The 27,053-nt window shown below is 31.6% G+C and overlaps 2 protein-coding genes across 4 annotated transcripts; both read right to left on the bottom strand.

The window, feature by feature from the left end:
• Window positions 1-77: 77 nt before the first annotated feature.
• Window positions 78-6,361, bottom strand: LOC116771404 (uncharacterized). Its single transcript, XM_061523301.1, has 3 exons — window positions 6,285-6,361; window positions 3,028-3,232; window positions 78-2,404 (listed from the first exon to the last, which is right to left on the bottom strand). The coding sequence occupies exons 1-3, from the start codon at window positions 6,285-6,287 to the stop codon at window positions 2,199-2,201; spliced, it is 414 nt and encodes a 137-aa protein (XP_061379285.1). The 5' UTR covers window positions 6,288-6,361; the 3' UTR covers window positions 78-2,198.
• Window positions 6,362-15,232: 8,871 nt separating this feature from the next.
• Window positions 15,233-27,034, bottom strand: LOC116771138 (tudor and KH domain-containing protein homolog). 3 transcript variants are annotated; one of them, XM_032662876.2, is made up of 13 exons: window positions 26,859-27,034; window positions 26,323-26,510; window positions 24,604-24,822; window positions 23,961-24,112; window positions 23,368-23,512; window positions 22,340-22,494; window positions 21,820-21,933; window positions 21,131-21,229; window positions 20,659-20,766; window positions 20,156-20,267; window positions 19,046-19,178; window positions 18,455-18,546; window positions 15,233-17,331 (listed from the first exon to the last, which is right to left on the bottom strand). In XM_032662876.2, exons 2-13 carry the CDS (start codon window positions 26,504-26,506, stop codon window positions 17,081-17,083), a joined length of 1,764 nt encoding a protein of 587 aa, XP_032518767.2. In that variant the 5' UTR covers window positions 26,507-26,510; window positions 26,859-27,034; the 3' UTR covers window positions 15,233-17,080. The 3 variants fall into 3 exon arrangements, with proteins under 3 accessions (XP_032518767.2, XP_032518765.2, XP_032518766.2); XM_032662874.2 differs by having other exon boundaries at window positions 23,335-23,512; XM_032662875.2 differs by lacking the exon at window positions 26,859-27,034 and adding an exon at window positions 26,704-26,843 and having other exon boundaries at window positions 23,335-23,512.
• Between the last annotated feature and the right edge of the window lie 19 nt (window positions 27,035-27,053).

The following is a 27,053-nucleotide window of genomic DNA, read 5'->3' on the forward strand; positions in this document are numbered from 1 at the left end:
TGTTTTTATTTTTTTGAGAAACCAAAAAAAGAACTGCGAGGAAAATAAAAGCATTTTTAAAGAGAGAATTTTTTTTAATAACGTAACAAATAACAAATCGTGCTTTTCCTTAAGAATTATAAAAATCACCAGGTTGTTCATGTTATTAGAAAATAGATAAGAAAAAAAAATTATGCATAATAGTATAGAAGAAAAGATAAAAGATGTTATATAGTTGTGTAAGAAAAAAAATAGAAAGTGGAAAGACAGAAATATGAGAGCAAGAAATATAAACTTTTTAGAGGCAAAACAGTTGGTATCAGATTACATGTAGAGTTAAATAAATAAGAAGAATACATAAATATGAGATGTAAATACAAGAAAAGAAGTATAAAGAATAAAAATAAGATAAATAGACAAAGAGTGAAACTAAGATAAGTAGACAATAGATTTAAATAAGAAAGAGAAATTATGAAAATATATAATATTATCCAAAATATTGATAAAGATATTGAATAATATTTATTAAATATAAATACATATAAAATAAATATAATGATGATAAAAATTCTAAATTTAAAAAGGAGAGATAATGGAAGAATTAGAGAAGAATTGATAGTAACATTTCAAGTCCACATGAAGCAGGAAAGATCCGGAGATATGATATGATGTACAGAGATCAAAAGAATAGAGAGAAAAACACAGAAAAATAGCTTCATGAAAGAATAAAGAAGATGAAAATTGAATTTAAGACAAGAATAACGTACAAGATGTTATAGAGGAAGTAAATTGAGACTTGGTACAAAAATATATAGAGAGTATATGAGATGAACAGTGATATGATTTGAAATTAAGTTCTGCGAGAGAAAGAAAAATTATACATAGATATTTCAAGTAAATAGTGATGACAATGAGAAGTGAAGTTTGAGATTAGAAAATAGACATGAAACAAGAGATAAAAGTTAGAAATTAAGAATAAGACAGAATAGAAAGAAGATTTTTAACAATAGAAAGAGAAGGAATAAAAAAAGAGACAATAAGAGTAGAGTAGAATGAGAATGATAGCAGAAAGTCATACAGAAGAGATTAAGAGAGAAACATAAAATGATATGAGATTGTATTGGAAATGGTATAGAATGAAGTGAATAAGAGAAATATTTGAAAGGAAGAATTAAATCATTAAGATAATATTTTGAAAAGAATTTTATAAATAGATTCTGCAAATAAATAAAGTACTTCAATAACAGAAGTAAAATAAAGAAGTAAGCAGAGGAAATTTTGTATCAGATTAGAAAAGATATTATGTAAGTGTCACAGAAAATATTAAGAAGAGACAAGGAAAGATAAAAGAAAATGAAATAGATGTAAAGAAGGGTCAAGTGAATATGATCAACAAATATATAGATGATCCTTAAAAATGCTTTAGATGACTCATTTTATATGTATGAGATAGTGAAAGTATAAAAAATATAGTAAGATTTAAGTTAGATTCATAAAAGATATACAATAAATATGAAAAAAAGTGGTATAGATTGAAATAAGATTAGAAAAAAAAGACAGGAAAAGAAAGGAAATAAATTGATAAGAAAAGAATTGGAAGCAGAGTGAAGAAGGCAAAGTGAAGAGCGTCTAAAAGTGAAATTGTGATTTTTTTATATATCATAAGTATAGTATGTATTTAAAAAATACACTGAGTTATTATTTTAAACCCAGTGTGTATCTTTAAAAAAAATCACTTAGTTTTTAAGTCATAGAAAAGAAGATTAAAAATGAAATTTAAGTACTGCAAAGAATGAAAGTAAAAAGAGCAAAGGAAAGAAGAAGTATAGGATAAAGATTGAGGAATTTTACATAGTGAATAAAAGCGTGTATAAAGCATAAAGAAGAAGCGGCATAGATAAAAAAAGATAGATAAGAAAAGATAAAAGATTGAAATTTCTAATAATAGATTGAACTACCTTGGTGCTATCACAGTATACTTTGTCAACTTATAACATTTTAGGAACTTACATAGAGTGAGCGGAATTAGACCGTCTAAAACAAATGTGCGGTAATTCTGCATAAAAATATCACTCGAAATACTGTCTTTGGTAACTTAAATTAACATCGGCAAGATTTAAAATCTACCACAAACTAACAAAACAAGTGCCCTACAAAACAAAGTGGTATCAAAACAAATACTATAAATAGTAATTTAAAAATCTTAAATCTACTGAAAACTATTTTCCGAATCCATGTCCTTGATTATTGATGGGGTAGTCAGCGTACCACCCAAACGCTCCGTTATCCCCTGTATGAGCCCCAAAATCCACGTATTCTCCGAAATCTGGAGGCCTTTCAGCATACTGAGATATTCCCTCATTGCTAGCAGCTTGTTCTTGAGCCTGTACCTTCACTGGTAGAGGAGGCGGTGCCAGGGCTACAGCTATATAACAATATTAATAATTCAACTAAAACATATATATTTTTTATATTACAACCATTCAATATAAATATGCGATGTGATGAAATTTTTTTCAATATATTTCTGCGGGTAGTTGTAACTACTTTAAGCTTTCTGTGATAGATCGTGTTCATACATTATTAAGATCAAATAAGTTGTTAAGTACAAAATGAACTTAAGTCGCGGAAGGCTAACGCTGCAAGTTATGTATAAATTGAAAGTGGTTTACCATTGCGACTTTGCATAACATAAAATTGTGAGTTACGTAACGGACAATAGATGAAAGTTGCCACACAAATGGAGTACGGAGCACTAGAAAGTAAATCCTTTGTGCTCGTGAAAGTGAGAGGCACCGTGATTGATTATAACGATTGTCAAATTCATTGACATTTAAATATATACTTATAAACGATGTAAGGCTTACAGATAATACATGTCATTAGATAAGTACTTTCTAGTCGCAATGACTTACTTACGTCTTCAACTCGTATAATATGTGAAATGCAATAAACAAGTCTTCGATAACACAAATATCATTGAAAAATTTATAAAAAATCGTAAAAATACGCAAAATATATATCAGTTTATAAAGAAACTAAACTTACTTCCTTGCTGGTAGTTCTGCAGCGGTATTGGCTGATAGTTATCTGTATACAATGCTTCCGGCAATGGCGGTTCAAGGGTCTGCCTCGGGACCCGCCTCGCCCGTAGCGTACTAAGGTCGACGAAAGCTATCTGATCCGCAGGCACCGCTATGTACGAGGGCATTGCGCTTGCAACAGCCAAACATGTTGTGAAGATTAAGGGAAACTGTTGACAAACGTTTAAATTTAAATAAAGGTACTTTAATCACATCACATGGCTAAGATTCATATATAAAAAATAATCCTGCCACAAGTATACGAATTGAAATGAATTAATCATAAAATGTATATTCTGTCCTAAAATAAAATTTAAATTTCACTGTTTATTGATAAATAAAACTGTTTTGCTCTTAAAATATCCAATGTTTGCTTTTTCTGATGGTAAAAAAGGAAAAATTGTAAGCAATCCTAACTAGTTTTTATAAATTGTCTCATATAAGGTTCCTTGTTTTGTCCATATAGCAACATAAACAAGAAAGGCGACTAATTTATTCCAAATACATTTTAATTGAGTTGTTTTTTATTTTATCGCAAATGTTATTGACGGGAAACAGTTGTCGGATCTGGAGAGATCTCGTTCCGGGAAATGTCCTTATATATCTTTTGTATCTAAAAGATATCGGGTATAATAAAACGAAGTTTTCCATATTGAAACTTTAAAGTTTTCACTACCGCCTAAAACAAAAGCTACCAAATACCAATCAAATCAATATCTGTGCTGTCTTGCACACGATATGCTTGTCAAGATAAGCCGTATAGAAAGTATAGCATGTGTTCATGTTGTGTCATGGGCTGTCTATGGAGCACCATAAAACGTATCTTACCACATGGAGTCTATAGAAAGCGTGATTGCTGTATGTGTGTCAGTTTAGTAAGAGTGGTCATGGGCCGCTGCGCTTGCGCAACAACCGTAATTGGAGCTTGTACGTTGGTCGCTATTGTAATGTATTAATAAACATTGTGAATTAAATTGTGTTACTGTTATAAAGGTTCTGTAAACTGCACAATGAATTCATTATAAATGTACAAACCATTCGCCGGTAGAATTTTTTTGTTAATTACCTACAAGTTATTTTTTTTATTCCACGTTAAGAAACATTTAATAGATATTATTATTGATGCCATCACTTATGTGTTTGAAAGGATGGGTTGAGCAAGCGGAAATGCCTTGCCTTTGGTACCGTAGCGTACTTTGTTAGCGGCGTCATGAAATGCTGCTAAATTAATTATTGTTTCTTATTACTCTTTATTAAGAGTATGTATTCAGTATTTTGTATACAGGTGCTTCGATTCGAATGTTTATTCTCTAATTTATTAAATGCTAACAACTATTATAGTCTGTGGTTTTATGAATGTGGGTATTTGAAAATCGTTTCGAAAACCACCCACTCTAGTCTATCCTACAATACTGCATCTGCCTACACTATTGAAAACATTATGAAGAGCTTCGACAAAAACAAGTTTTTAAAAGAAAAATAATATCATCATAATTATAAAAAAATTACTTTAATTTGGAAATAATAATCCTTTCTTAGATTATTATTATTTTTTTAATCTTATGCATATATTTTTTTTTATATGAAAAAATAGGAAATAAAGAATGAATAACAATAACAAATAAAAGAAAATGAGTAATAAAATATTCAAATAAATGAAACTAATATTTTCGGATTACAATTTATATGTCATTATTATAATTTTTTTCAAAAACTACATACTCCCGATGTTTCGGGATGTGTGAAAAATATTCAAATACCAAATAAATAAATTACGAAATTGTAAAAGTGTAATCGTTCTGTTAACATGGCGCCAAACAACTTTTTAAACTGTCATCGCTTATCGACATTGATTCAATCGATTTTTACAATTTGAAAGTTCTTTAATAATTGTTAAAAGTAACGTCTATCGAAAGTAATGAAAGTGTTATCAAAATTATTATTATTTATTTTGTTCTCTCTCTCTATTTTTGTAATCTTTATAAAAAAAAAATCAAAATTTAAAAAAATACTTTGTTTATGCCAACATGAAACCTCTGTGCTCTAAAATCATGATCTGTAAAATTCCCGTTAACCTTCATAAGTTCCGTGTCGAGTGAAAGGCTGCATTGCCAGTGCTTTGTGGACCGATTGAAGTATTAAAGACTTCCGAAACAATATCAAGGTCTCGTTGCCAAACCACTTTTACTTGCTTCAACCGGACCACGTGAGATCTATAATTATATTACTTTCGACAAAAGCTCGTTTACAGTTGTAAGAATATGCAATTTAAAATGTATTTTTTAATCACTCTCGATTTTTTTCAACGGATAAAATTCATTGGGGTGTTTTATATGCGGGTGAGGCGATTTTTAACTTTCTCTATTACAAATGATGACGAATAGTCGGGACATTATATAAATAATTTAACATTTATTTCATACAAGTTTTGTACTATTTCAGTTCAAATAAGGTGGCATTATTAAGTTGTATGAAGTTATAAAGTAATGACAAAATAAATGTAACCTATAATTTAAACTGAGATTTAAGCGCCATTATAATTCGATCAGAAATGTACAGTTCGCGGTTATTTATTTCAAATTTCACAACAGGGTTGCCATTACTGACCAAGGCTGTTGTGAAATAATTTTATATAATATAGTAAACACTTTTAATTTATTTTTTCGTTCTTAAAATAATAATAATTATTATTATTTATTGTTACTGTTGAAACTTGTCTGTAATAGTAAATCATTTTAAACCGATTTTATTTCTTTTTGTAAATAAGTGTTTGTATGAAAATTGTTTCTATTAGTTTTTAAATGTTTAATATTCAAAAATATTACTTTATTATATTTTTTTTACCCAGGTGTATATTTTGTTCTCATTTTTCCTTTTGTTTACACAAAATTTGTAACAAAAACCTTGTAATAGTTTTTACGCTCAATTACTGCGCGCCGATCAGTTTGATTAACGAAAAATATAAAAAAATCTTTGCAACCCGTTTAATTTTATCTACAGAAATTGTAAAACCTACACAGATTTGAATTTATATTATTTAATGACAATTAAATAAAATGAGACAATATTGCCTGGTAATTGTTTAAATTAATAAAGCGTGCTCAACTTTTATATAATATATACATACATAAATAAATATAATAATCGTAATATTAATAATGATAAAACTTACAAATAAAATAAATAAAAATCCATTAAATTAATACACAAAAATCCACTGACCATTATTTCACACAGCGCCCGCTATCTTACTGAGCTCGAATGGTTGTTGCTACAATTTTTATAGCTCTTAGTTTCACTTTCTACTCGGCCCAGTAAAACTTGATCTACCTTTTAACAGTCTTCGAAGGTACAAAGACAACCCTCGCATACAAACATGTACTTCGACAGGGTTAGAAAGGTTGGCATTATAGTTTACGATTATGTATTACTTTCTTTAATTTTTTTTTATTTTATGTGTCAGCTGTCAATTTTTATTTACAAATATTTGAAGTTTCTTTTATAGCCCATAGAAAATATATCTTATACTTTCTTATGCTAACCACAAACCATGAGGGTTCATTAAAATGGCTTTGTATTCGTTATTATTTCACACATAAAGTAAATCTGGGTATTATTAAAGTCGGAAAATAATGGGGGGGGGGGGTGATTTTTAAATTTGAATGTTGGTCCTTCTATGAAATATATATCCATATCTATACATTTTAAAAGAACTAAAAGAGATATAATGTTTATTCAGACATTACTAATTTTTAATCAAAACTCAGAAATTTAAGAATAATCAAATTAGTGAGTTTAATTTATTTATTTTATTTCAGTAAGTTTCTTGCACGCAAATAATAAAATGTTACTTTGACTGAGAAAGATATAATATGTACTTTAATTGCATTAAAAAATGTATGCTCAAGATAATGAATATTATTTTATTCAACAATCTGTAAAAGTTTCAAAAAATTAAACTTTACAGTTTTCGTAATGAACTCGTTTATAAAGTACGTACTGTAAATATATACGTACTTTATCTAAAGTACAGATAATATTATATTGTTAACGTCAACTTAGTGTGACATTTGTACTTTTTAAAAGTACGCAACCTTGACTGAATAAGAACAGCTGAATCTATACTTCCTTGTACTTTATACAAGCCAGGATATTGTATTATAAATATTATTTTATTTTTATTATGGAAATAAAGTATTAAAAAAATCTTCCTTTATGATTTTGAATATAATACTTCACTGTTGGCTGCTTAAGTTAATGTTTCTTTAGGGGTATAAGTAGAGTGTTTTATGAATTTTATTCAGTAAGAACATATGGTGTTTGATTAAAATTTATATATTTTAAGAATACAAAAGAATTATAAAGAGTTTCAGAAGAAAGAAGATGAAATCCAATCTTGGTTTACATAAAAATAAAAACATTTCTTAACATAACGACAATAAAATTAATAACTTACAGTTGACTAAGATTTGGTAGCGATGAGAAACATATTTATTAATTAAAATTAGCTAAAAAGGTGATATCCCCGGTTCCTATTCAAGGAACATCCCGCCAAAATCTAATTACACCGCCATATTGTAACCTCAATGCCGATCAAACAGCTGTCATCTGTTACTTTCCTTGACACATTAGTAATACATCCAGTATTTGCTTAAATACATTATTTTTATTTATACTATAAGAACTTTTTAAACATTGACTTTTTTTAATTCATAAGCAAAAGTCTACTGTGAAACGTCAAAGTATTTGAATTAGTACAAGAATGATATAGGTAGTGTATTTGTTTTTGAATTTTATTTAATACTAGGTACCAGCCCCGGCTTTGCACGAGCTCTTTACAAAAAATATAAAATAGCCTATTTAATTTTGACAATTATTAAACTTATATTATGGTAACTTTCAAATGGTACGAGTGAATTAAATGATTTAAAAAAGTAATTTTCAGATACTGATCTAGGCTTGAAAACGAAGTAATTTATTTTGATAAGACTCAACGCCGTGTTTATGTAAATAGCTTTCCAATAAACGCTTTAGGAATGCCTATTTTTAAAACTTGTAAAATGGATATAGTATGTTATCCTTAAGAGATAGACATATGCCATCCCGGACTTTTCTGTAGACCTATATAAGATACACAATTCCACCATATATTATTTTGTTACAAAGACTTAAGGCAGCATTTTCGTTAAAAGCTCTCAGACGGCTCATGTTTTCCCGACATTTTCAACAAATATCGTTAATGTACACACAAGTAAATACAAAAATTAAACAAATTATATACTAAAACCTTCCTCGAGAATCACGTTATCGCGTGGTGATAACTGTTTGATAATCGGTGAAGTAGTTTTTCCGTTTATCGCGAACAGACAGACAGACGCGGTGAGGGACTTTGTTTTAATATATGTATTGATCTTTGTAAATCAACTGTTTATTGCTTTGAGGATATATTTTTATAATAATTATTACACATTTTTATTTTTAAGAGCTAACTTACCTCTTTCGATAGTTTTCATATAGTATTAAATAAACATGTTTGTAATATTGACAAAATATGTTATCTATACCCACGCTAGGCCTCGTGATAGAATTCCGTGGGTAGTATTAACGCCTACTTTGAACATATTTATGGTTGAATAAATAACGCAAGAAAATAACTTTTAAAATACCTTAAGTTACATAACGAAAAAGTTTACAATGTCTCCAGAAAGTAAATCGCTAAAACAATATTAATATATTACATGATGTAAGATTCATAAAGTGTGTTGCTAAAAGAACTGGCAATACAAAAAATGCTTAAAAATATTTCTTATTGTTTTAAAATATACATTTCATTTTGATTGCCTCGAATGAATTTGTATAAGATGACAATTAACACTTAAGAAAACTGTTTTAAATCTATGCCAGGCGTAATATATAAAATCGTTTCGGGTTTATAACTAAGGCAAGTTGTTTACCTAGTTAATAATAATGTAGCGTTTGACTAGTCACGTTTTAGACGTTCTAAAACTTATTCAGGTCAATAAATCAGAAAATTTAACTTTTAGAATTTAAAATAACTTGTTTTGTTATTGAAGTATGCTAAATTATTATCTAACAAAACATCTACAACGCTAGACATTATAACTAATACAACCTTCTTTTCATTTCAATGAAAGCTGAGTTCAATGACGTTTGCAATATTGTTTTAAACCTTGGTGTTGACCTTTAAAAAAAAAAATGTTTTAAATACCTATTTTCAGTTTAATTTCTATTACAATTCGACGTAGATTTCAAATTATATTTATTGTGACAGTTGGTGCATGATCGTAAATAAACGTGTTTAGTTGCTAGTCTAAGCACAGTTAAAATGCATGAATGACTAATACTGTATGGATATAATTCGTAATAATAATAAAATTTTTATAATATGTACATTATTTTTATAATTAATTTATTCCATCGCCTATTATTACATACAATATTTCGAATATAAATGAAATCGTAACAAAAGATTTTTATTTAATATACGGATTAAGGCAAAGGTCGAAAGCGCACGTATTTATTTCATAAAAACTATATATGGTAAAAGTCATGCAGTTAATTTGACCTTGACATATTTCTCTCCACAATGCATTACTAAAGAGCAAAACGTATTCTCATATTAAGTAAAGTTTTGAGATAAAAGTTTGAATTGCGGAATAAAGATTACGTGTTACACAATTGTTGACTGCGTGAAATGAGTTTGTTCTGCACAATGAGTTTGTAACAATGTTGATTAAGTTGTGGAAGCAGTTCTATAGCTTTGTTGAAATATGTAACAGAAACTAATGGGGCTTTAATAGGAATTGTACCATTCAGTCAAAGTTCAATTGACAAATAACGTGTAGGGAAATGTCATAGATTATAGTTAGGTTTATGTTTAAAAAGATAGAGATCGTTCAGAAACTTGCTATAGGTTTAGACAAGTAACTTGCTCTTAAATATACACTACCGGTAAAAGAAAATAATTTACTATAATTTATTTATTGAAAAAAGTTAATGAGAGAATAAAATTACAAAAGTTGCGTCTTATAATACTTCGCTTATATTTATTGTAAATAACTTTTATTTCTTTTAGAGGTTATCTGGATCATTAGTCTCCATTTTTCAAATTCTGTTTAAAATTTAAATCGTGTAAGTTTTTATGTAGGTAATATGTATGTATATACAATACATACATTTCCTACACCGAATTTGATAAAATTCAAATTAAAGCTATTGCTGTAACTTTGACTCTCGATATTCTCCTAGATAAGAAACCGCACTCTTAAGTCTTAGCCACTTATCTCATAACGTGTTGTCTGTACTGAATAAAGTTAGTCGTGGAAAAGGTATTATTTTAGTTATTTAACGAACTATTGTTGCATTTTATCTTTCGAACCGCTCTGTCTAGATTAATCTTAGGTACAACCATTAATACTTGTTTTGCTTAACGCATAACATTAAGCATGCTTTGTATTAGTATGGTAAGTGTGTCGTCTTTTTATTCTTAGTACATATTGATCATTAGTTATTACTATTCAAGACTAGCTCTGTATTGCAATAGAAACTTATAGAACAGCAGGAATAACATTCAAAATAATTTCACAAAGGAACCATACAAAACATTATGCTTCATGTTAATGATATTGAATGTTATCGTTTCAGTCACTTTATAATTATATAAATATTTTTTTTATTTATCAAGAGTATATTTTCTTTCAATCGGTTAGGCACATCACTAAATCGATATTAGAAAGTGTAATTCTTGCTACCCGTTCCATCTCCTTTTCTTATTTTATTTTGAATTCAGTTAAAATGTTTGTATTAATTAGGGATCTTCTGAAATTTTGTTTCTAACTTATTTGTTTATTTAGGTTTATCGTTACAAGACTCTTTTAGACATAGTTATAGCAGACTATAGGCACACTCAGACGAGATCATATTCTTTTACAGGTTAGACTTTTATAATTCAGGAAAGTTTAAGATTATTACTTTCTTTTTACGATTCTTCCTTTGACTTTCTAATTCCTTTGTAGATCAGTAAAGGCTCTGACATTACGGTTGACTTTGTGCTGTTTGCGGACCTAATTCAAAAACTTTGTATAACCTTTACCTATTTTTTTTGTTGTTGTTTGTTTAAAATATGGCCTTCATCCGTGCAAAGACGTGCACAGTATATTTTGCCAGTGTCGTGTAAAATGGATGAGACACGGTCCGGGAATAATTATTTTGATTTATGTCATATTTTTTAAAAAATATGAAGTTTGTCAACCAAAACTCAAATGTTCTCTTTAAAATTTTAAAATAATCTAGAAAATCATTTGTGAATAAATTATATAAAGGTATTTTTGAGTACATATAGTTTTAAATGTGTTAACTATAGATCTACTGACGACAACAATAGTTAAAGATGTCTGTAATATGATTATAAATGAATGTGCTAGAATATAAGAAAGTTTTTCGTTTAAAATACGAATTTATTTGTTTTATTTTGAGTCTGTGACTTCGTGAAACTAAGTCCCTGATAATATTAGATAACTGGACATCGGAAACAGTTTTCGTAACTCAGAATTATTCAATTCGACACCAACCATAATACGTTAGTTTAGCGACAGTTAGCGACCAGCAAAACATTGTGACGGTTCTGATTGCTCATTTATGAAATTACTGCAGTTTAAAGTGAAAGTCTGCTTACATTTGTTGTGGCAGTAACTTTTGACGATCCATTGTAAAAAAATTATGGTAAGACGTCATACCATCTTCAGTCGATAGTTCATTCTGTAAAGATAATTCATTTATATTTAATTACAAAACTAATATACTTTAAAAATATTTTCATCTCAATTTACAGCTTTATTTATATTAGAAAATGTATATTGAAACTAATTAGGCATTATATCACACGGAAAATCTAAGATTACAACAATACCTTACGAATTGTTCACGCTTCACAGGACGTGTGGACATTTATTGCAAGGGTACGAATAACTGGTTTAAATTATGCAATTTTGATTATCACTTTAATGCCAACGGTATATTATTACCGGAATTATACAATGCGACTAGACTTCATTATAATTTAAAATAAATTCCTTTGATATAATATCAAAAGGACAAGTCGTTACGTCGTCTTACTTGAAGTTAAATGCCGGTTATTATGGCATATTTTTCTGGAACATTAAAACTTCGAATTCTTTCATACTTATTAAGGTCTAGGTAGATACTTAAACTATGTAGTAAAGCAGACTGCTTTCGCAAGTTTAACTTCATTTCATGCCTCTAGCAAGGCGTGTGTCGTGACTGGGTTAGGTCTTGTGAAAGTCTGACACGTTATAATTGACGCCTGATATTAGATATCCTACGCCACTATTACATCTCACTTTTATAATTAGGTAAGTGTCTTTAATTATTTACCAATCAATCAAACCGATAACTAATCAATCTTCTTACCCGTCGCGTATTTTTAATGACAAAACCTTAATTGCAGAATAATAAAGCATTGACAAATCGAAGAGGTGATGGATTTGTAAAAACCGATACTTATTCGGTAATCAGTTGTGGTTATTCGAAAGTGAAAATGTTTGAGAACTGTTCAAGTTTGTCTTCACGGTCGAATCGACACGAGATTGGGAAGAGCTTGTGTTTTACGTAACTTCCGTTTTTCTATCCAAAGCATTGCAACAATGATCGTTTCAATACATTTAATTTCATTAGATTTAAGGTTTAAAATAAATAATTAACTGTTTTTTTCTCAGAAGTGAAAGCAATTATAATTATTCATTTCTAATATCCTTTGGTTTTGGTAAATCACTGGGTACTAAACGAGAATCATGAACTTGTTCACACTGTTTCCTAACAAGATATATATAGTTCCTAATGAACTTCAACAATTTTCTTATATAAGTTATATTTACAACGTGTTACGGGTCTTATTGATTTTAATTTTGAATTATTTTGTCATGTTTTTTCAAGTTACTTGTATTTAATTTATGTATCTCTATATAATATTGAATTTTGCACCACACGACACTGCCACGGGTCGCCGGAGACCGCGGATAATGGTTTGCGGTGAGAGTCGCTTTCCGTGCTGCTTTGTTTGCACCGCTATTGTTTCCTATAATATCACGGCCATTATCTATATCAACCTATATACGGCTGGTAGAGCATTACTTTTCCTTACTCTGTTTCACTTTGGCTGTACACTTTGGATCATTGTAAATTATACTTCCAAGGCGCCAAACTGACTTAATTGTCAAAGTGACTTTAGTATGTACCTACTAACAACACAAGCCATAATGATTTCGAGACAGCAATCATTGAGATTTGTAAAGGAATTGAAAGATGATAAAAGAATGGAAATATAAATAACAATTTAGAATGTAACAAAAAATGTTATATTAATTATTGTGTTTGGAGAACGATCAAGGTCGTCTTTATCTAGACGTAAAAGAGATTCGTGTTCACCCGGCCAGGTACGTTATAAAAGTCAATTATTACTATTGACGTAGCTATCTATGATTTTTTTTAATAATATTCAATTATAACAAAAAAAAACTGTCAGTCTTTAAGTACTGTTGGTTTAAAGCACATGTGCTACAACGAAATTCATCTGTTTTGTGTGCGATTTGAATTTTAATATTTTATTAAATCACCAGACAGAGACAAATTCATAAAACGACATCCAGACGTCTACCTCTTGGGAAAGTCTATGAATATTGCAGACAGTACCAGAATATTTGTTTGTTAAACGATCATTAAATAATTTTTAAATACATGGAGACGAGGGCACTAATTGTTGCCGCTTTTTACAGTTATAAAATACTTCAGTTTATCACAATAATACTAAATATTGCTTTCACAACCACCCTTCTATGCTCTAAGCTTAGTTATTAGCTTTTTATTTTCGTCAATTCTACAAACGAATCTCTATCATCCGCCTGTTTTTTTGCTTAGGTTGCATTTCGAGTTCGAAATTTGATCTGTCAAGAAAACCTATGACCAGATATATTATGATATAAAATTTATTATTAAACATGAAGTATAACTCACAGATTATATCCAAATACAATATTTTCTTTCATATAAGAAATCAGAAATATAAAATAGCATTTCAGTAAATTTGTTTAAATTTCTTAATTTTTCGACTGGGATAATAGTTATTTTTTATATGACGTACTTACGTAACCCCCTCCTGATGAAGTATCCATTTAAGTTAAAATGTTATGGCTTTATATTTAAAGATATTTTTTGTATCTATAATTTTGTCGTCAGTTTTTTTTTGTGTAATTGTAGTGTCAAGTTACATGTTCTATGTGAATATAAATTTAATACACCGTCAGACATTATTACATATAAACAAATATGGTGTAGTTTTATAAAACCGTGACGCAAATGTTACTTTTCTACTGATCGCACGAAATTCGCTGAAATATTTGGCAAATTATTTGATTGACATCTGTAATGACAATGAAATCAATAGTCAATGAGACTAATCTATAAATGTAATTTTTAATCTGTGTTTTAGAGTATTGTTATACATAATAAATATAGTTCAGATTATGTTCGTAAAAAGAAATATTGAACAAAACGTTTATTTCTATTACAAAAAAAAAAAACACAGATCACTGAAGTATACAAATGAGAATGTAAATGCTGCACTTTAATTCACCCCCACTCTCCTGTCGTATGTAATGCACATGCGATAGAGGAAAGAAAAATGGATCTAGCATTACTTACATATCAAAACTGCCTCCAATAGGAGCCTTCACTGTAACCTTTGCTCTACTGTAGATGTCAGTGGACTGTGTTCCCCACGTTAGCTCTATATCATCGTTACTTGGATTTGCAGAACTATTTAAACACGTTTCTAGAAACATCTTTTTTAAATGGTATAATTTTGTTTAATACATAGATTTGTAATGGTTTTAAAGCGAGGTAAATAACTCCAATTAGAGTGGCTGTGTTACAATTCACGAGTTTTATACATCGTTTTCCCAATTGGTATCAATAGTATTATGACAGAACATCTCCAACTATCAATTTTAACATAATCCTTACATTAAATATTGTGTTTTTCGTAGATTTTTTTTTTTATATTTCAATCGCATTTTCTTCAGTTCCATTTTGCGAGTAAAGACTAGTCATCAAAAATAAATTATGAAATAAAACAATTTTTACACATACAGGAAGTTTATTGAAAACAATTTGAAGGTTCGTCGACCTGTGACGTTGTAACAGAGTGTCTTAAAAAAATAAGCAACAGAATAACAAAATAAACTTTGTACTTATCAGTATGGCACTACGACGTGTGGAGGGACGTTAAGACACACCTAACTTAAGTACTAAACAACGCCGCTTGTAGCACCGAACGAGGACACTAAACTAGCCAAATTCGTTCATCCCCTTCACGAAATAATCGAGCAGGGGTATCTTAAGCGTACTTCACTAACCTTTTGCGTTCCAAATTAACAAAGGTCCTCTAACACTTACGTCCTAAACTCACGACTCCCGAGTCTTAAATTCCCTCACCCGTAATATCACATGCTCTACGATCCAACACATTTTTTATTTTTAACTTTAACCCTACACCAAAAATGGACTTCCGTGTTGCCACACTGAATATAAAAGAAAAACATATGCATATAAACATATAATAATGATTTTACGGTAGCTTACGTTATAAATTTCTACAGCCTACAAACTAACATTCAGTTTTTCACAGATTTTTCTTACACAGAAATCCTTGGCGTAAATTTAAATCTACTTTTTGATGACAGATAAATTTTAAAAAATAATTTTATTTAATGATTTTTTTTTATCTGTGAACTAGAGACTGAACGTTGAATTCTTTTATCTACGGCCGGATGAATGTCATTCGTTTCTTACGATATCGCTATATTAGTCCAAGAACTACTTAGTCCGTCGTTACAGCATGTGTACAGTGCATCTACATCTTAACACTACTAATAAATACAATATCTAACTATAATTACGGATACACAACATTTAATTCGGTACATTACCTCTGTAACAATATAAGTACGTAACGGCGAGAGACAGCCGCTGAATACTGTGGACATTGCGGTCACATACCAAAATCCCGAGACTAAGAGGTCCGAAGCCAGAAACCGGCAATGAAACGACTCGATGTTGTGAGAATTAATATAAGACAAACCTTTGTATTATTTCTCTACACGAGATTTCATTGAAACATCTATTAAGTCGTTGGCCTAAGTCTTACAGCGTACAGCTTGTATGTAAAAAAGCAAATAGAACTCAATATTACAATGAGACCGGTGTGACCTTTCATACATTTAAACTTATCAAATATTCCCCAAAAAAAATAATTAAGTAACAATTTTTTATAGCGTCCTTTTAACATTTTTTATAAGCAACCCTTCAGAAGTAACTTATACATAGCAACCTATTTAACACTGTCATAGCTCATGACCTATATATATGAGCACCATAAAGCAGTCGGTTACAACAGCAAGCGAAGTCGGGGTAGTTTGATTGTGCATATAATCACATCCCTTACACATGTCTCAGATCATTACCATATGTTTGATTTACAGACTAAATACGGACAGTTTAGAGTTTTTCACTATTAAAAAAAACTTTCAACATACACTTAAGTGGCACAAAATTTGTGACTAATATATATATACTACAGTACAATGACCAACTACTACAAGACACCAATATTAATTATTATACTACGAAGCAGAGTTGTCTACACGACAATCACAGATTATAAAACGACTACCGAGAAATATCTCTTACACAATAGTGTTAAATTTATCAAAGAATAAACAGATCTTATGTGTAAAATGAACCCTATACGAACTGATATAGGGTTTAAATTAACATGTATATGAGATAGAAAAATCCAATTTAAAGCGTTGTAGGAACAGATCTAATAAAAATAGGTATTACTTATATGACCGAAGAGGTTAGGGAAGGGCCGGGTGAGACTTCATCTGCGGAATAATTTGGGTTACCATAATATTGAACGGCCATCAAATCCTTCCGAGAGATTCTAAATTACTATGATGCGAGTCGATCCTATTCATCTTCGCTTTCTCGTCGTTGAGTGACTTCGATATGACTTCGAGTTGTTTCTCGTTGGCCGTTATCTCGGAGTCGAGGAAGTCGCTCGTGCCGTTCGACTTCGGAACAGTCTCGGAGTAGGAGAGATCGAAGTTAGATACGGATTTGATTTTATCTGAATTTTCCAAACCGGAAGCCAGTGACTTTGACATCGGGTTGTCTGTGGAAACATAATAAAGATATTACACTTGTATTATTATGCTGTTAACATTAATTAGTTAATTTATCTATTTAATGGACGAATAAAATTAAGATTAAAAAAAAAAAATGAACGCAGTCACCATCAAACGACACAACACATTTTTGCATATAGTTAACAATAATGAAATATTTACTACGACCGAGTTCACGGGTTAATGTGTAAACGGAACATCCGAACTATACCTACACAGATAAAAAATAACTCGAAATAAAATCTCTTAGAACATACACAGATAATAAACACATTTCTTATTTTTCATATAATACCTGAAACCGCTGATTTAAATCCATTAGCGCAGGCCTGTTGACAAGTTACATTTTTTATTTCTTTTTTTTTTTTTATTAAATGTCTGAGGGTAGTTTTATTTTTATTGATAATGAATCGACAACACTTTAGAGATACATACATACGAATATTATTATGAATTTACGTTTAGATCGACAGTTATAAAGTCAATAGGTTTAGTATTACAATTTTAAACCGGACAAAAAAATTACATACCATATCCTGAAAATGTCATGGCTATAGGAACTTTTTTATTTTTGTCAAATCTGAAACTACATTTTGGGAGAACGGCTTTTGGTTGTGCAAAATGAAGTTTGAGTTAAAGTTAACTAAATACTTTTTGTCTTTTCTTAAGCATATATTTTTAGTTGTGTTGTCCATGTGTATTGGATTCGATGTAGCGTATGTAACAAGATCCTTATATATAAAAAATGCTTTTTTTCCGTTAGAGAACTCCTTGGTGTTTTCTCCACACGGTATTCTAAATTATAATCCGTTCAACTATTAAAAAGTTGACATTGGCAGAATATGTCACGATTTCAGAGTGAATGAGGCTACAGCATAAAAAAGTCTTTTATTTGACAGTCTTATATTTGACGTAGGTGACACCTGTCACAGTTATTGGGCGGGAGAAGTACTTATTGAAGTTTGAATATAACTACGATATAATTAGTTTAATAATTTATAACACAATGATTTTGTTTTTAGAACATGAATCAAAATATTAAACTATAAGTTTTATCAGATGCTATGCTTGTTGTTAATGGATGTTATTAGCTATATTAACATGGAGTACCTCTGAACGTTTCCGGTCCCGGTGTCCTCGGCTTGTCCTTGGCCTCAGCCGGCATTGATGACGCGCGATTTCCGGTCACCATACCCAGGACGCTGACGAACACATCTCAATCATTATCAATTATAGACATAACGATTTATATTAAATATTTGCATTCTAGACATCGCGAATTGGGATCCTGGACGTGTCTATGAATTTTAATATATATAAATATATATGTGTGCGCGCGCGTGTGTGTGTATGTGTGCGCGCGAGTGTGTGTGTATGTATATTTATATATACACACACTTCTATTTCTATTTGACTTCAAATGTTCAGCAAAACATTGCATTGTATAATGAAAATTCCGACGTAATATCAACTTCGGAATAATTACTACAGCAACTTCCAGTGGAGAGAAATGTAATAATAATTTGACATAAATAAAACCACCTCTAAGCACGGCTAAAACACAAACTCTTCCTTTTACAATTCGGTTGTCTTGAGGTGAGATGGAATACACTGTAACTTTAATAGCTCATTCAATACTTTAAGCCTCATTTCCACAATCAGGTGGAGTGATACGGACATGTTTAATATATATGTTCTAACCGTGAGTGTCCCAAGTCTCCGTACGGCCCCCCCGGTGTTCCCCCGCCGCCCAAGGCCCCGCGGAACGTGTCGCAGGCCGCCGGCACCGCCCAGCCCTCAGCTATCAGCACCTCACACACGTCCAAGTAATTCCCTGAGATACCATTGATTTAGTTAGTTATTACACAAATAAAGGTCACAGTGGTAGAGCAAAGACTGAAATTATAAAGACGATACTGACTGTCGCTCCGGCTTAAGGATCACCTGTTGCGTACGCGCAACATATTAAAAAAATAATGAACATATCCGGGGAAACGTCGTTGTATGGATAAAAAATATCATATAACGAGTGACGCCGCTGACTCCGCGGAACCAACACCAAGCCGTGTGAACCAGAAGATTCCTGATACCACACAAGCTATGGAATGGCATTGCTATCCTAACATCGGGGCAATCATAGTCTTAGGTATAGGTTATAAGTATTAACATGTAATTCTTATTATAATATACATACAAGTAAGTTTCGTAGGTCATCTAAGCTAGTATTGTGGAATGTTTTCTACATTGACAGGCAGCGCCATCTCGTGACGAGTGGGCGAACTATAAGCTCAACTTTTACTAGACCGTTCCTTTTGTTAATGTCTATAGACACGTATGAGTACGTTTCGGAATATTCTAGTAATCGGATTGCTGTGTATAAAGAGCTGCTAGGTTGGATTCGTTCCGGTCCCCGGACAAGCGACACAAATGATTATAGTAAGGTGAATATTTCTGCTCTCTACTGAACACCGTGTCAATAGTTCTCATCAAACCCTTGCTCGTGACAATTGGAATTATTGAAACTAACAAAAAAATGATTTGTTAATTTAAATCAATGTGGTGTAGATTTTGGAATACATTACTCATAATATCCACGGACCGTGCTGAGAGAAGATTTAATGAAATCTTGTTTGAAATACAGAATATGAACATCCTGTATATATTAGTAGTTACGTTACAAAAATTTTAACCTATCAGTATAAGCTTTAAGTTATAAAACATTCAAATAACTCTTGCTATAACCAGGATAGGGTTGTATACGTTTGAATTAAAAATTTAAATTAATTAATTAAATTTTATATATATTCCTACCGTCCGTGACGTCATATAACTTTATCCCGGGAACTTCTCTCTCCCGGCCGCCGACCACAGCACTACGTCTGTAGCTACACGTGCGGGACATCAAAGGCTTCCACTTGGCCACCTGTAATAAGATAATTAAAAATCTATGAACTACGCTCGCAAAAATAATTTAAAAATCATTGTAAAGTATTTTTTTTTTAATAATATAAAACGGATTCGAAAAATGTTGCGTCGCGACTGTTGCATCTACCTCAATTATAACATAAATATCTCAAGTAGAAAATCAATTAAAATATATTATACAGGAACCCAATATTAACTTTCACGTCAAAAACTATTAAGACGATTTTTAAATAAACTAGCGTTTGCATTCGGTTTCAGCCGTTCGATATAATTAAACTCAAAACTATATTAGCTTTTCAATCCAGTGTACTGAGCTAAGCGACATGCCTCCACCAGTTTATATTGTTAGGGGGAGCTCCATCAAGTTCAACATATCATGTAACCGTGACCTGTGTCAGTTCCTCGAATCTTTCAATAGCGTTGGGATGCCAGCGAGCCGCGCCGGCCTCGTTCCTCTGCCTCGCGGGCTCCACGCCGGCCAGGAAACACTCCATCGCCTAGAATGTACGATATTTATATATTATTACTTATAGGCACTTAACAATATCAAATAAGGGAGTATATATACGCTTAGTACAAGTTGACATCGCTACATACAAACGGATAGTTAACAGTTTTTATAATAACAAATCGTGGTACATTATAATATTAACGAATGGGAAACGTAAGACTCTCCGTAAACAAACAACAAATTATAACACAAGTTAGACGATATAACCTCAGACTAAGCGCATCGTTGTTTGTGACCTCCCGCTATTCATTTAATTTTTTTTCCTACTAAAGGTTTTTTATTAGTAGTACAGAGATAATAATATAACATTATTTTGGGTTGTATTAATATAATATTCTAATCGTATTCACCTGGAACCTCAGTCTTAGCAGATCGGCCCTCAGCTCGCAGAGCTCGTGGGTAGCCACGTATTCACTGTCGCCGTAGTCCAGGAAAAACACATCCGCCACCTGGAGCAGACACCAAATTAATCATCCTCGTCACTTGAACATTTAAAACTCATAATAAATCCAAAAAATGTTAAAGAACGTACGACTATCATCAGTCCCAGGGAACACCGCCGCTTACACTACTTCTTGTTTAGCTACATATATATATATTAATTGTTTTATATTTAGAAGAGTAAGAGCATTACTGTGGATTTATGCATTTTGATCAATATTGTATAGTATAGTAGTATCATGAAATGCTATAATAGTTTAATCTGTACATTAGAATAAGGAAGTAAAGTCTTAAAAAAAATTGTAATGTCCAACATATCACGATAGATGGACATCAAAGCGAGAGTGGTGGGGATAATACAATATTGAAAATGACTTGTCACATGTTAACCAAAAGATCTATAACTACGCTGAATTACTATTTTTTTAACGTAAATAAGATTTTCATCTCAAAACTAGTATGGACATTTCTACTCCGCTTATATGCAAACACAAACACCCACACACGCACGCACGCACACAGACATATATATATATATGTGTGCAATAAAAACACATCCCACATGGTAACGTGATAGTTTCAAAACACGTATACTAACTTGTTGGGTGTGATCAAATTCGTTCGGCCTGATGTCGTTGACCCGCGCCCTGTACCAGCGACCGTCGTGTCTGAACACAGCTGCCACGACCTGGCCCACGCTCACGTGACTTAACTGGAAAATAACAAAATTTTACGTATTCATATTAACATAATATGATTTTAGAACTGATAATGTTTTTCACTCGATCCACACACAAGCCTACAAATGCACAAACACACACACACATATACACATTTGTGTACACTTGTAGGCTCCTTTGTATACTGTAGGACTCTTTAAAACCATAAGCACGTGTTCATATGACATGACCTGTAGTCCGGCGACTACCCTCCAATTCATAAATAAACCGCCCGTATTGGACCACAAACAGCAGTTAAGGAAAGCATAAAACATTTCTGAGGCAGCAGGTTCAATCCCGGCCGTGTCGTGGATTGCTTCATACATATTCCGTATGAATTTAAGCTCGATATTAAGTTCTGTACTGCATTTTAATAAATATAGTTACACCACTACTAACCGCGTGGTTCGCTCTGTTGTCTTTCTTATTGTAATATTCCGTCATGTGTGAAACCAGTTCATCCAGCTGGGAGACCTGAGGCCCGACGAACTGAACCCAGAAACGTGACGGAGATGACACCGCTGACACGTACACCTCTATCGACGAAGACGCCTCTGAATAAATTTAAATATATCATTAAACAAAATGGAACACCCTGTGCAATTGCCTATCAGAACTATAGCGGACCAAATAAAGAGACAAACGCACACACCCTGTATATACATGTATCGAAACTATAGCGGACTAAATATTTCATTTAGCAACATATACACGCAAGTATTTACACACCCTGTGTAACCTGTCACAATAATAATTCATATTATACGAGTAAAGTGCACGCACTACTCTCTGCACAGGTAAAGTTAATATATATTTTTAATATAGTATCATCATAGGAAACCTTATATATTATATATACGTTTGTAAATATAACAATTGATTGTAAGAAAGGTGAAGAAAAACTCACTAAACTGTATCAAACCCAGCTAAAATGTTACTCCCCAATACGGACCATACAAGGTGATAACCGAAACACGAATATTATAAACAAATCAGTATTAACCTCCAGCCGCTAGGATTTGTATTGTCATAGATATATACGAAAAAAATATATACTAAAATAAAAATTAGCTACACACAAACAAAACAATCATTAAGACAAAACATTCAAATAACACATTGTCTTGTTATGTCCTTGCAAGTAAATAAAAACATAGTCTAGTTAAGGATTTAAATAAAAATTAGTAACTTTTCATATCATCACCATAGTTGTGACAGTTTGTAGCACTGACAAACGTTCAAAAATTTAACATAAAAATTACTTTTAGTAATACCAACCTGACAGAAAAAATGTCTAAATTCTCATTAACACATACATATATATATTCTTGTTAACCTGTGACGTAATGTACATCAATTGATTAACATAACAAGACAAAAGGCATGCATCTTACCACGCCTGTATTTCACATGCTTGGCGGTGTCACCTGGCGTGTCCGGTCTGTTGGGCTGAGCTGCCGGCAGCTCTGCCTGCACCGCCACCGGCTGGGCTGGCTGCCCGGTTGGCGGGGTCGGCACGCGCGGTAAACGTCTAGACTGTTCTATCTCGCGACGACATCTCTCCGATTCCACCTTGGCATTTCATAATTAAGTACTAAAATTAAAATACTTGAAATAATTTTTTTTGGGGGGTAGAAAGAATTTTGAAAGATAATTTTGTTTAGTGACAGACGATATAACCACAGTTTGGACATGAAAAATAAAAATCCGTTTTTTTTTTAATGTAATATCACTTATACAAGTACAGGTGCATATTGATCAACTTTGACTTTTTAAAATTCCCACTGACATTTGCATATGCTAAGAAATTTACGAATAGGAATTTTAGCACTTATGAAATAGTTAACCTTATTTTATATAATAGGAAAAAATGCTGGCACAACAAATATATTTTTAAAGTGTTTTCTGTAATCTACTGTTACATTAAAAATTATACTTCTGGTACCAAGTGAGAAAAAAAATATTTCGTATAATTTTGAAGGTTGCATGTTAGTTTTCTATTTCGGTATTTAAAACTTACACATTCAGCGATCATTTTCTTGGCCGCTTCGATCTGTTCCGCGGTGCCCTTCAGACTGACGTGCCGCTGACCGTTGTCTCCTCTCTCCCCCTCAACCTTAACCCGAGCCCCACTAGTGTGGCTTATCAGATTTATCGTATCACCGCTGCCACCTGGAAGGAGTGAAACTTCGTAATGTTGGGAAGTAAACAGGAAGGGGAAGAAATTAATTTTCAAGGAATTTTCAGTGTTCCCATTAAGACACTTTATTAACATTAACAAGTCACAACTGATCGCCGGCATGCGTCCGAGCGCCACGCATTCCCTCTCGCGCTGTCTCTTTCTAACCCCCTCCCCCTAGGAGCGTTAAACGTTCAACGCCACCTTATTGGAAGTCGCATAAGAGGTTTCATTTCAAAAAACTATGACAGAACACAAGCAACGAAATCTAGCCCACGGAAGATTCATTCAATGGACTCTTATCTATCTTAATAAGACAGAGACGAAACCTCTCAGCATGCCATGGATTCAACGTGCGGTTGCTGGGTCCATGGTTGCAGGGAGAGGAGCTTCAACAGTGCCTGGGACCTGCGACCCAGGTGTTGGTTTAAGGGTCCCTATCTAAACCTTCATTTCAATACACTGCGATAGTTCAGACACCCACCGATAATCCTGCCGCAAGCCCAGCCGGGTACCTCCATAGTGTCGTTTTCTATCAAGGGCTGTTGTTTGATGAAGTCATGTATCAATGTCTCAGCTACCTGCGTAGAGTGAGATCTTCCGCGTAGAATGCAAACATCGTATTGCTTATCGCTGAACTTTTTAAAGTGTATCGTTGCACCCGTCTTCTCCTCGATTTGTTTAATATTTGTCCCGCCCCTACCTGTGAAATGGTATGCCATAGAACAAGTGCTGTTATGGATTTTGTTCCAACATTAATATTATTAATAATTTCAAACAAAACCTAATGAAATATTCAATTATACAAAAAAAAACGAGTGTTTACTTAGAGCGAGCGAAAAACTACAGTGTGATATATTCGCCCGCTAACTAACTTGCTAGATAAACTAACTAAGAATTATTTATAAAGATTTTTGTTGAACAAAAACTGTATTATCTCTAGATCATTGGTTCCCAAACTTTTCTTGACTAGGGACCACTTTGTAAACTTTGTTGTTCTAATGGGACCACAATGTAAAAGAAAAATAAAATGAATGACTAAGAAAATAAACTTTAATAAAAAACTCAATGCCTTTAATATCAACAAATATATATTATTAAAACATTAATAAAGTTTAAAAGAGTTTTGAATTTGTTCGCGAACCACCGGTTGGGAACCACTGCTCTAGATGAACAAACAATGAATTAAGATTTCAACACATTATAATTTAAAACGGTAATCGAAAACGCGTAGCAAAAACACCGAAAAAACAAATTAATAACTTTATAAACAAAATCATTACACATAAAATATATAAATATTTAAATGAAACTAATATATTTTCGGATATACTACGCGGATTTTATTATTTTAAAACTACATAATCCCGACGTTTCGGTTACTTTTCATCAAACGTCGGGATTACGTTGTTTTAAAATAATAAAATCCGCGTAGTATAATACGGAAAATATTAGTTTCATTTAAATGAATAAAACTCGCGACAGTCTTAGATCTCATTATATAATAAATAGTTGAAAAGAAATATTTAATATAAAAATGTTTTATAATGTTAGATCTTGTTAAATAATTATTCAGAATAAAAACATTAGTAAAGAAAGCAGTGATATGTAATGAAAAAAATGAGGTTTCAAACCTGCTATCTATGGGATCTCGGATTTCAGTCTCTTTACCAAATGAACTACACCGTCACTGAGTTATAACTAAGATTTTAGCATGTTTTCATTTAAAATGTCACAGCCTAGTGTCTTTGTATAAAATTCTATGTAATTTGGTGAAGCATTCTATAGTAAGTCCTTAATTTTAATTTTAATTTTAATTTAATTATTACTCAAGGATTCTCAATTTTATTTTTTTATTAAATTATTTAAATTTTACTTTATTCGAAATCAAATAAAAATATAAAGACATTATTGAAATCATACAATATTATATGTCATACTTTGAAGGCAAAAATATTGAAGTAATATGAACATACAATAATCAACATAATACTCTGACGGCAAGACCTTGGATATAAAAATGTATCATGTTTGGACATGATCTCATGACATAATCGTGCTGTCATAGAATAAACAATCCAATATTTTTATTTATTATAACAACTTATGTATTAAGTGTCAGTCATGGTTAATAGTAATTATATATATATATACTTAATGGGTTAGCCACACAAATATTTCTTTGTAATAACATATAACTCACCAATGAGAGCTGGGACAATACTTTTAGGTACTTTAACTTCAATCATATTAAGCTTAGTTGATCGAATTGGTTTATCTTCCGCTTCATCTTCTCGTTTGAACACATAGTACACAACAAATGCACTAACTGTCACCAATGAGAAGCCCAATAGAGCGGGCAATAACAATTTGGTGTTAAGAGCCATGATTCTGAAAAGAAATAGCAAATAAATTAATTGATGTTAAAAATTAACATTCATTTTATAACAAACAATTGGAAAATTGCACTTTGATAGACGAAGTCGATGGAATTTTGTACTTTAAATAGTTTCAAGTTTAAAAATTCAAAATATTTGCCCTATATACTTGCACCCCTTTTAACCGTATTGAAAATAATGCTCACCAAGTTAATCAATATGTTACAAAGAGAATATCATATTTTAATGAGGAATAAATACTGATATATTATGATATAATAGTCTATAAGCAGCAATGACATAAGACAAATTGCAACACATGTAATATGACACCTGTTACGCACAGACTGACACAATTTACCTTGTTTTTTATATATTAAAATGTACAGCGCATCAAAAGAAAACGACCTTCTTATATCGTTTCTAATTCCTACTGATTATGAACAGTTTATTTCGCCGCATTTCGTATTCGGATATATACAATCGTGTTTAAAATGTCACTTTTAAACATTGACAATTCAACTGAATTATTTTTGAGTTTTGACAATCGTGATAT

This window comes from Danaus plexippus, chromosome 17 (assembly GCF_018135715.1).
Source record: "Danaus plexippus chromosome 17, MEX_DaPlex, whole genome shotgun sequence".
Classification (NCBI taxonomy): Eukaryota; Metazoa; Arthropoda; class Insecta; order Lepidoptera; family Nymphalidae; genus Danaus; species Danaus plexippus.

Bases quoted from the DNA above. Each gene is read 5' to 3' on its own strand.
- LOC116771138 (XM_032662874.2), bottom strand. From the start codon at position 26,506: ATGGCTCTTAACACCAAATTGTTATTGCCCGCTCTATTGGGCTTCTCA. The intron at 24,823-26,322 runs GTGAGTTATATG...ACCATTTCACAG, and splicing joins TATTGTCCCAGCTCTCATTG to GTAGGGGCGGGACAAATATT. The intron at 17,332-18,454 runs GTACTCCATGTT...ATGTTTCCACAG, and splicing joins GGGACCGGAAACGTTCAGAG to ACAACCCGATGTCAAAGTCA.
- LOC116771404 (XM_061523301.1), bottom strand. The intron at 2,405-3,027 runs GTAAGTTTAGTT...ATTGTTATATAG, and splicing joins GCAGAACTACCAGCAAGGAA to CTGTAGCCCTGGCACCGCCT.